Source organism: Geospiza fortis, unplaced genomic scaffold (genome assembly GCF_000277835.1).
Source record: "Geospiza fortis unplaced genomic scaffold, GeoFor_1.0 scaffold69, whole genome shotgun sequence".
Classification (NCBI taxonomy): Eukaryota; Metazoa; Chordata; class Aves; order Passeriformes; family Thraupidae; genus Geospiza; species Geospiza fortis.
The window spans coordinates 461,203-471,003 of NW_005054555.1; the positions used below are offsets into that span (position 1 = coordinate 461,203).

At 53.3% G+C, this 9,801-nt stretch overlaps 1 protein-coding gene across 1 annotated transcript in view; it reads left to right on the forward strand.

Moving 5' to 3' along the window:
- Window positions 1–5,677, forward strand: part of IL23R (interleukin 23 receptor) — a 17,964-nt gene extending 12,287 nt beyond the window's left edge. The window contains exons 7-12 of the mRNA XM_031064078.1: window positions 167–361; window positions 2,789–2,839; window positions 3,974–4,070; window positions 4,541–4,631; window positions 5,217–5,357; window positions 5,462–5,677. Of these exons, the coding sequence (XP_030919938.1) occupies window positions 167–361; window positions 2,789–2,839; window positions 3,974–4,070; window positions 4,541–4,631; window positions 5,217–5,357; window positions 5,462–5,677 (791 nt within the window). The remainder of the gene's footprint in view (window positions 1–166; window positions 362–2,788; window positions 2,840–3,973; window positions 4,071–4,540; window positions 4,632–5,216; window positions 5,358–5,461) is intronic.
- The last annotated feature ends 4,124 nt before the right edge of the window (window positions 5,678–9,801 follow it).

Genomic DNA, 9,801 nt, shown 5'->3' on the forward strand with positions numbered 1-9,801 from the left:
AGAGAGAGAGAGTTTATATACAAACCCACCATATTCTATAATTCCCTGCTCACCCTTCAGTTTTCAAACCCTTCCAGGAAAGCCACGTTTGTCCCGGGCTGGGCTGACCCTTCCCAGTGTCCAAGGGTGAGTTTGGGCTGACAGCCCTTGCCCTGTTTCTCCGCAGAGTTCCCAGCCCCGGCGGCCCTGGAGGTGCAGCAGGAGCAGCAGAGCAGGGTGCTGGTGCAGTGGCAGCGCCCCCAGCCCAGCCAGAGCCCCCTGCTCTGGTTCATCCTGGAGTGGCTGTCCAGCCCCCAGCAGGAGCAGGAGCAGTACAGCTGGGAGAGAATCCCAAACCACCAAACACACGCCTACATCCCGGGTAGGACAGCCCGGGAACCCCCCAGTGCTGGGCACTGCTCCTCAGCACCTTAGAAATCCAAATCAAACTGTAAATCTGAATTACATTATAAACCCAAATCAGACTATCAATCTGAATTAGATTATAAATCCAAATCAGACTATGAATCTGAATTAGATTATAACTCCAAATCAGACTATCAATCCAAATTAGATTATAAATCTGGATTATGTTATAAATCCAAATCAGACTGTAAATCTGAATTACATTACAAATCCAAATCAGACTATAAATCCGAATTAGATTATAAATCCAAATCAGACTATGAATCTGAATTAAATTATAACTCCAAATCAGACTATAAATCTGAATTAGATTATAAATCCAAATTAGTCTGTAAATCCAGATTAGATTATAAATCCAAACCAGACTATCTATCAATCCAAATCAGACTACCAATCAAATTAGATTATAAATCCAAATCAGACTATCAAGGCAGCTTCATTTGAGTTTGAGCCCCTGCCCACTTTTTGGGGGGACTGGGGCCATGAAGAGCCCTTAGGGGAGGAGGAGGAGGAGGAGGGAAGCAGTTGGAGATTTGAGGGCAGGCAGTGGGATTTGGGTCCGTGGGTGAAGACCACAGGGGAAGGAGGGGATGGGGAGGGGAAGAAATTGAATGAAATGAATTAAAATTATTAATTATTTAATGAATTAAAAACGAGCTGGGGGGCCAGGAACGACCCCAGACCCACAAGGGCCAACGCAGCTGCTGTCACCGCTCCGTAAGCAGCCCCTGGCCCAGCCCAGCAGACAAATGCCCATTCTGAGGGCAGCTCTGTGCTCTGCCGGCAGGGCCGGCGCCCCCGCGGCTGCGGCGGTGCCAAACCCATCTCCCACTGGTGTTTGCTCCCACCGAGCAGGGCAGGAAAGGATAAAACGCATTTAATCAATGTACTGGTGCCAAACCCATCTCCCACTGGTGTTTGCTCCCACCGAGCAGGGCAGGAAAGGATAAAACGCATTTAACCAATGTACTGGTGCCAAACCCATCTCCCACTGGTGTTTGCTCCCTGTACAGACCTAGAACAGCCCAGAACCTCATTTCCCTTCAGCAGAGGCACCTGTGGGGTCGTTGGTCCTTTCCAGGGCAGAAAAGTGAGGTTGCACACGCAGAACTCACAATAAGATTTCGCAGATAAACCAAAACTCAGCAAAGAGCTTTTCCAGGGAGCAGCTGGGCAGACCCAGCCTGCCCTTCCTACCTGGAGTGGGAGGCACAGAGCCTTGGGAGGGTTATCTGCAGCTGGGAAGGGTTTGGGGGAGGAAAACCTCATTTCCATCGCTGGGGGGCTTTGGGTGCCCCCCAGAGCTGGGCAGGTCCCCAGGAGGGTGAGGACACCAGAGCAGGGTCTGAGCCCCAGAGCTGCCCCAGCCCAGCCCAGCTGGGGCTGAGGGTCAGGGCTGGGCTTAAATAGAGCCCTGGGCAGGGGAGGGGGTGGAGGGGCCAGCTGGAGCTGGGCAGGGCCATCAGAGCCCAAAGGACCTGCAGGTGACACCTGAGGGGACACCCGAGGGTGTCCTCAGCTCCTGGCTCCGATGCCACCTGAGATGGGTCCTGTGCAGCTGCCCAGGGGTTTGTCCTGGGCCAGAGCAGCCCCGTGGCTCTGCAGGAGCCCCTGGGGAAGGGCAGCTGTTCCCAGGAAATGCAAGCAGAAGCTCTGCCATGGCAGGGACACCTGCCATTCCTGGCTGGGTGTCCCCAGCTGGCCCTGGATGCTGGGTGCTGTCCTCAGGGCAGGACCCTCCCCTGTGGCACCAAGTCAGGGACAAGGGATCCCAAGGGAATTGCTGAATTGGCCAGGATCAAAGCTGGCTGCTTATTCAGGCAGAAAGAGGCTTCTTGCCATGGCAGGGTCTGCAGCTGCAGATCTTCCCTCACTGCGCGGAAATAATCAGGAAATTCATTCCCAAGGGGTGCAGGCACTTTGGGAATCACAGAATCCCACAATGGGTTGGGTTGGAATTGACCTTAAATCCCACCCAGTGCCAGCCCTGCCATGGCAGGGACACCTGCCACTGTCCCAGGTGCTCCAGCCCCAGTGTCCAGCCTGGCCTGGGATGCTCCAGGGATGCACAACTTCTCTGGAAAAGCTTGTGAAAAATGCTGGAGCTCCCCAGGGGGAATAAATCCTTGTTTAGGGTGGTGAGGGGAGGGAGGGATGTGCAGGGAAGAGGTTCTGTAGGTGGGGACAGGAGCTGATCAACATCTCGTTGAATTGTGGGGACACTGTGCAGAGCCCAGCAGAGCTGGAGTTACTCATTACTTCAGGGATCCTAATTGTCCTCGTTACACCATTGCTTATTTTTCTAGAAGGTAGAACCAAGGCAGGTTTTGTGTCACCCAGAGCCTCTGAAGGAAGCACAGACATTTTCCCCTCTCTGTTCCAGCCCCTGCAGAGGCGCCGCTCCTGGGCAGCACCCACAGCGCCTCGTCCCAGGGTAAGGAGGGCAGCTCTGCCTTGCTAGGCCAGGCTTTGTCCTGCGGGGGGTTTAACCCAGGCAGCTCCTGGCAGAGGGAATTGAGAGCTCCCACATGCTCTGGGGGGGGTGTCAGAGCCTTTCAGAATCTCTGCCGCTCAGAGTGACCCCAAGATGCGTTAGAAATTCTCTTTTCCCAGCCTGGTGCTTGAAGAAGGAGTCAGAGCTCTTCATTTCTTGTTCTCAAGGTTGTTCATTGTTCCTTATCTATAGAATTCTCTCTCCTGTCCAGCTGAGGTCCATTCAGCAGGTCAGTCAGAGGCACTCTGCCTGCCCCAGGGCAGTGTTATCTTTTACACTAAAAGCTACCTGTACAATATTTACAATTCCTTCCCAATACCCATCACCTGTGTTAGACAGTGAGCTTCTACTCTAAACCAATCCAAAAGTGCCACCAGCACAGCAGAAGATGGAGGCCAAGAAGAAGAAAGAGAAAGGCTGGACACACCCAGATCCCTCCATCTTGCCTTTTGAACCCCCATTCTAAAAACCCAAAAAAAAGTCTATTTCTCACTCCATGACAAATTAACTATTATTCTACTTAAACTCTTTTGACTTGTAATTCTTCATATAAAGGTTGGTAATTGTTTTTTCCAAGGGCTAAATCAAAGGCACAGGGGCCTTGGGCTCTGTGCTGAGGCCTCTGAGCCCCCAGGCAGGGGCTGGAGCCCCCCAGGGCAGCCAGAGGGAGTTCCTGGGTTCAGACAAGAGCCAATAAAGGAGATTTTCCCCACGTGAAGGGAAGGATGAGCAGCACCCACAGAATGCAAGCTTTGAGTTCTGCTCTCTAACGAGGCCAAAACACAATGCCCAGTCCAAGGGGGAAGTGCCAAACCCAGGAAAATATCAAATGAACCCATGCAGGAGGCTGATTCCACCCTGCAGCTGGGACCAGGGACGTGTTCCAGCATTTCCCACCCGTTTGGGGATGCTCTGCTTGCACATCCTCTGGCAAAGGTCACGATCTCTTTCAGCTCTTAAAGCAAAAGCAAAACTAGCCCGGGCTGAGGAATTCACGTCAGCATTTCTGGCAGCTGGGGCAGGAAATGGTGAGTGGTGAGTGCCGTGACCTCCTCCCTCTCCATCCCCCTGCAGATGATGACATCCGAGTTTTCCTGGGACTGAGCCTCAGCGTGGTCGGGTTATCCGTTCTTTTTGCAGTTGCGATGTTTAAAAAGTCAGTCAGGAAAAGGTATTCCTTTCTCCTCCACGTCTTCTTTCCTTATTCTCAATTCAGAATTTTTTACTCCTTTTTTGGGGGAGGGTGTTTGGGGTTTTTGGGGGGTTTTGGGGGGTTTTGGGGGGTTTTTGTGGGTTTTTCTTCTTTTTTTTTTTTTTTTTTATATAGAAGAAATATAAAATTTCTTCTGGGATGTTTTAAAATCAACTACAGAGTCATTTTCACCTCAGCCTGAGGGCAATATCACACATTTATCAGGCTGTTGTGTGAAAGGACTTTTGGTGCTCTACAGTAAGGCAGAGACCAACAAAAAAAGTGAAATGAACATGAAATTGGTGAAATGTAAGAATGGGGAACCCAGAGTTTCCAAGGCTGGCTGTTCTTCACGTGTCCTTCCCACCCAGACAGCTTCATCCTGCATGAGGAATATCTGAATCACACGCTGCAGTAACATTTGGGGTTTGGTTTTGCCTTTTGTGAAGGGTTAAGGCCAGCCTCGTGTCCCTGTTGCCAAGGTGGATGTTTGAGGACTTTCCCCACATGGAGAACAGCACCGTGGTGAAGTCACTGCAGGTGAGGGCACAGCTATCCCCTGGCTTTGCTTCCCCTCACGTTAAAGCTGGCCTTTACAGAATTATCCAGGTTGGAAAATCCCTCTGAGACCAGCGAGTCCAACCGTCCCCCAGCACTGCCAAGGCCACCACTGCCCCGTGTCCCCGAGTGCCACATCCACGGGGATTTTAAATCCCTCCAGGGATGGACAGCCCTTTCCACACAGAAATTTTCCCAAAAGTCCAACCCAAAGCTCCCCTGGAACGACTTGAGGCCTTTTCCTGTGGCAACGTTCCCTGTTAGCTGGGAGAGGGCAGCCTGGGTGAGGAGCAGGGCTGGGATGCAGGAGCAGGGATGGGATGGAGAAGTAGAGATGGGACGGAGCAGAACTGCAATGCAGGAGCAGGGATGGGATGGAGGAGCAGGGATGGGATGGAGGAGCAGGGATGGATGGAGGAGCAGGGATGGGATGGAGGAGCAGGGATGGATGGAGAAAGGGGATGGAGGAGCAGGGATGGATGGAGGAGCAGAGCTGGGATGGAGGAGCAGGGCTGGATGCAGGAGCAGGGCTGGATGGAGGAGGCACAGCTATCCTCGTTTTCCCAGGACAAGGCTGATTTCCCCAGCGCCAGCCTCCAGGAGCCCTTCCTGGACCCCGTGGTCTCCGATGTTCAGGAGGTGCCGGAGCAGGAGCGGCCCCAGTGCCGGGATCCCGAGGCCAGGGCAGGGGTGGCCGAGCCCAGGAAGGTGCCCAGGAGCGTGGTGGCCCCCAGGAGCCCGGCCCCAGGGCAGCTGGGTGCCTACCAACCCCAGCGCCCCCGCTGTGGGACACGCCGGGAGGGACCCCCCAGCTGTGCCTGCTGGACAAGATCAACCTGGTGCTCAACAGCAGCCTGGAGTTCCCGGGACACGGGCACGGAGCCGTCCCGGAGCAGCGCTGGGAGCCCGGCCCCGAGCAGATGCTGGTGCCCGAGGAGCTGCTGTCCTGCCTGAGGGCCACCAACAGGGACCCTGCCTCCCCCGGAGCATGGCAGGGCTGCTCTGAGGGGAGCTGGGACTGGGGATAAACCCTGGAGCAGGGACCCAGGCGGTGCCAGCACCGGGATTGCCAAGGGCAGAGCCAGAGCAAAGCTGCCCGCTGGAATTCTGCCTTCTTACCCCACTGCAGGTTCTTGGGGCTGCCTGGGAATCTTGGGCCAGCAAATCCCAGCTTTAACCTTACCTCACACTGGCAGAAGCAAAAAAACCCCATAAAGCTTGGATTCCTGGGATGCCAAGCAGGAGATTCCTGCAGGATGCAATATCTTCAATTACTGCTCAGCATCGGCCTCCTGTTAAGGGTTTGGAGCATTTCATTCCCAGATATTTGGAGCATTTCATTCTCAAATGTTTGGAGCATGTCCTTCCCAGTTGTTTGGAGCGCTTCATTCCCAAAGGTTTGGGGCATTTCATTCCCAAGAGTTTGGAGCACTTCATTTTCAAATGTTTGGAGCATTTTCTTCCCAAATATTTGGAGCATTTTCTTCCCAAAGGTTTGGAGCATCTCATTCCCAAATGTTTGGAGCACTTCATTCCCAATTGTTTGGAGCACTTCATTCCCAATTGTTTGGAGAACTTCATTCCCAAATGTTTGGAGCATTTTCTTCCCAAATGTTTGGAGCACTTCATTCCCAAATGCTTGTTTGGAGCACTTCATTCCTGGAGCTAATTGCAGCTATAGCGGATTAAAAAATCCCCCAGACATCCTGGCAGAGATGTGGAAAATATTTTGGGATTACTCCTGATGAACAGACACTGCACCAAGGAGGATTTATGTGTCACACTGGCACCAAGAACATGGGATATTTTCTATATTTCATTTTCCTCCCATTCCCAATAAAAACCCACTCAGGTAAGAACACACCTCCACCTCCTGCCAGGCTGATTTTAAACCCTTCTGAACTGGTCACTGGCCAAGCCCTTCCCTTTGGGTGAGGGATTTATCATCTCACAGCCCCTTGTCACCCCTCAGCCTGGCTGTGGGGCACAGGAAAATGGGATTTATCCAGCACATGAGCATGGATTTGGATCTTTGGTAAAACACAGCAGCCTCCTTCCTTCAGCAGCCCTGAAACCATCTCCAGGTGTTCTGGGACTTACAAAATATTCCCAATTTTTTTTTTCCTGTTGTTTTTCCTAGGCACTGTGAGCATTTCTCCATCAGCTGCTGCACAAATGGATTAATTTTGTTGCTTGCCCTCAACACTCCCAAACCCCCTCGTGTGTGCTGTGCTGGTTCCTCCCTGCCCCAGGAATCTGTCACTGTGTCCAGAGCAGCAGTGACCTGGCAAGGAGGGGAGGATTCCTCCTCAGAAGCAGCAAACCAGCACAGAAATGGGAGTGTGGCAGGGCAGGGAGCCCAAACCTGAATTAGAGAGTGCTGCCTGTGCAGGAAGGAAGTTGTACAAGAACACCACAGGACTCTGAGCAGCCCAAGTGTGAGGTGGGGAAAGGTTTTTTGCAGAGTCCACATCCTGAGGGTTGTGCTGCTCTTTCACCTGAGCTGCCAGACCTTGGAGGAAATGTTCCCCAGCCAGCACACGGGGCTGGTCCTGCTCTCCAGGAGATACAGGGAATATTTCTGCTAATAAAGGGAATATTTCTGCTCCAGGAAATATTTCACAGGTGCCCAGAGCAGCCGTGGCTGCCCCTGCATCCCTGGCAGTGCCCAGGGCCAGGCTGCAGCAGCCTGGCACAGTGGAAGGTGTCCCTGCCATGGCAGGGGTGGCACTGGGTGGGATTTAAGGATCTCCAAACTATTCTGGGATTCTGTGATCCCAAACACCATCCCAGGCTGCTCCAAGCCCCATCCAACCTGGCCTGGAATATTTCCAGGGATGGGGCATCCCATGAATCCCATCACAGAGTCACTCCCAGCTGATTTATTTTAACTTCTCCAGGTTCCCTCCTTCCCACAAATATTACAAACCTCCTCATTTTTGGTATCAGGATTTTCTATCCCCGGTTTAAAGCTCGGTTTTACCCTTGGCAGTGGGATCCAGTGGCAGAGATTCCCTCTTGTTTATCAGCTCAGGAATGAATTCCATGATTTTCAGGACCCACAGAGATGCACCACGGTGCTGTCTCATCACCACCAAAGTCCTAAAAAAAAAAAAAAGACTTTTTTATATAAAGGGAAGGAGGGAACAAATTAAAAGGAACAAGAAATCGGGTACAGGCAGCTCAGGGGGGTTGGAGAGCAGAGAGAGGCACCCACTCCTGCTCTGAACTCCAGATGAGTTTTTTAGATTAAAATATTAAAAAGATAAAAAAGACAAAACCATCTTACAGAGAAGCTAAAATGAGAGTGGACGTGCCTCTGGATGAGCCCCTTGCTCTGAGCAAAAATTCCATTTTTTCTCTGTGGTGTCTGTGTCTACCAGGGGGAGCTTGAGGTGCAAGGAGGTCCCAGCACCACCAGAGATCAGCCAGAGGCTCCCCTGTGGGACTTGTTCACCTCCCCAACAAGTCAGCTTGGAAATTATTGAACCTGAAACGAGACTGAAGAAGCAATAAATAAATTTAACACATAATAAATGGTGTATTAAATGTGCATCTGAGCTGCAGATTTAAACCCTTCGTGCCATTGTGATGCAGGAGGGCGTGGAATTCATTCTGGTTTGAGGTTGGCAGCACAGAGAGCTGGGTTTAGGCTCAGCTTAGTCACCAACTGATGGTGTGACTTTCATTTGCTCCTTATCTACAGAGTCTGGGTTACTGCAGCTGGCAAAGCCTCAGGACAAAGGCCAAAAGCTCCTTAAACACTTGGGAAGAGCAGCAGGAGCAGGGGATGCCAGAAGCCTGCTCTGGGTAACCTCTGTTACTCTGTGTCTGCACCTGCCCGCCCTGCCAGGGTTTGGCTGGCAGTGAATTGTGGAGAGATGGGGTGGCAGATAAAGGCACTGCAGGGGCTAAAATTGGATTCCAGGCAGGGAGGTTTCACAGAGCTCAGTAACACCCAGGCCCTGGGGGATTTCTGAGCACACAGAGTGCAGATCAAAGCCCAGACTGGGGCCAAGGCTCTGCAAAGCTGCAGAGAAGTGCCTGGCTCAGCAGAACCCTGCTCAAAACCTGCCAGGGCAAAGCCAGCAGCAGCTGGGGCGGCCTCGCAGCAAAACTGGGGATAATCCTTAAAAATTATGGGATTTGGGGGAGCCTCTGCCATCCCTGGGCCTTTGTGGGGTTTGGGGAGGAGGGTGAGCAGTCCTGCCCAGGGCTGAGCTCAGGCTGAAACCAGGCTGGTGATTCAGAGCAGGGGATGTGAGAGGGGAGGCTGGCGCTGGGTCTCACCAGGCTCCCCATCAGTGCCAGCCCCCAGTGCCACCTCCCAGGGCAAATCCCGTGAGAATGGCCCTGGGAGAGCCCTGGGAGCAGGGATGGGATGGAGGAGCAGGGATGGGATGGAGGAGCAGGGATGGGATGGAGGAGCAGGGATGGATGTGGGAGCAGGGATGGGATGGAGGAGCAGGGATGGGATGGAGGAGCAGGGCTGGGATGGAGGAGCAGGGATGGATGGAGGAGCAGGGATGGGATGGAGGAGCAGGGATGGGATGTGGGAGCAGGGATGGGATGTGGGAGCAGGGATGGGATGGAGGAGCAGGGCTGGATGGAGGAGCAGGGATGGGATGTGGGAGCAGGGATGGGATGGAGGAGCAGGGATGGGATGGAGGAGCAGGGATGGATGGAGGAGCAGGGATGGGATGGAAGAGCAGGGATGGGATGGAGGAGCAGGGCTGCACACAGTGAACACACAATGAATTACAGAGGGGAATGAATTAACAGGGCAGACTCTGTGATTGCTGCTCCCCAAAGCAGCCAAGCCTTCCCCCAGCAGAGAGGAGTGAATCCTGCCCCAAGCACAGAGGAAAGCCCTCGGGCTGAGCCCCTGGAGGATAAATACAGCTGTGGGTGTGTGTGGTGCACCATCCCATCTCCCAGAGCAAACCCTCCCGTGGGCCCTCCCTTGGCAGGGCTGGCAGCTCGGGGGAAGCACAACAACGGGATTTTCCAGGCTGGGTGACTCATTCCATCCTGCTGGGGACAGCAGAGTCACCGAGGGATGGCAAACACCGAGCCACTGCTGAGGGGACCCCAGAGCAGCCGCCTGCAGGGAGGGACGGCTCCTCCTGCTGCCGGCGCCGCTCTGGCCCGC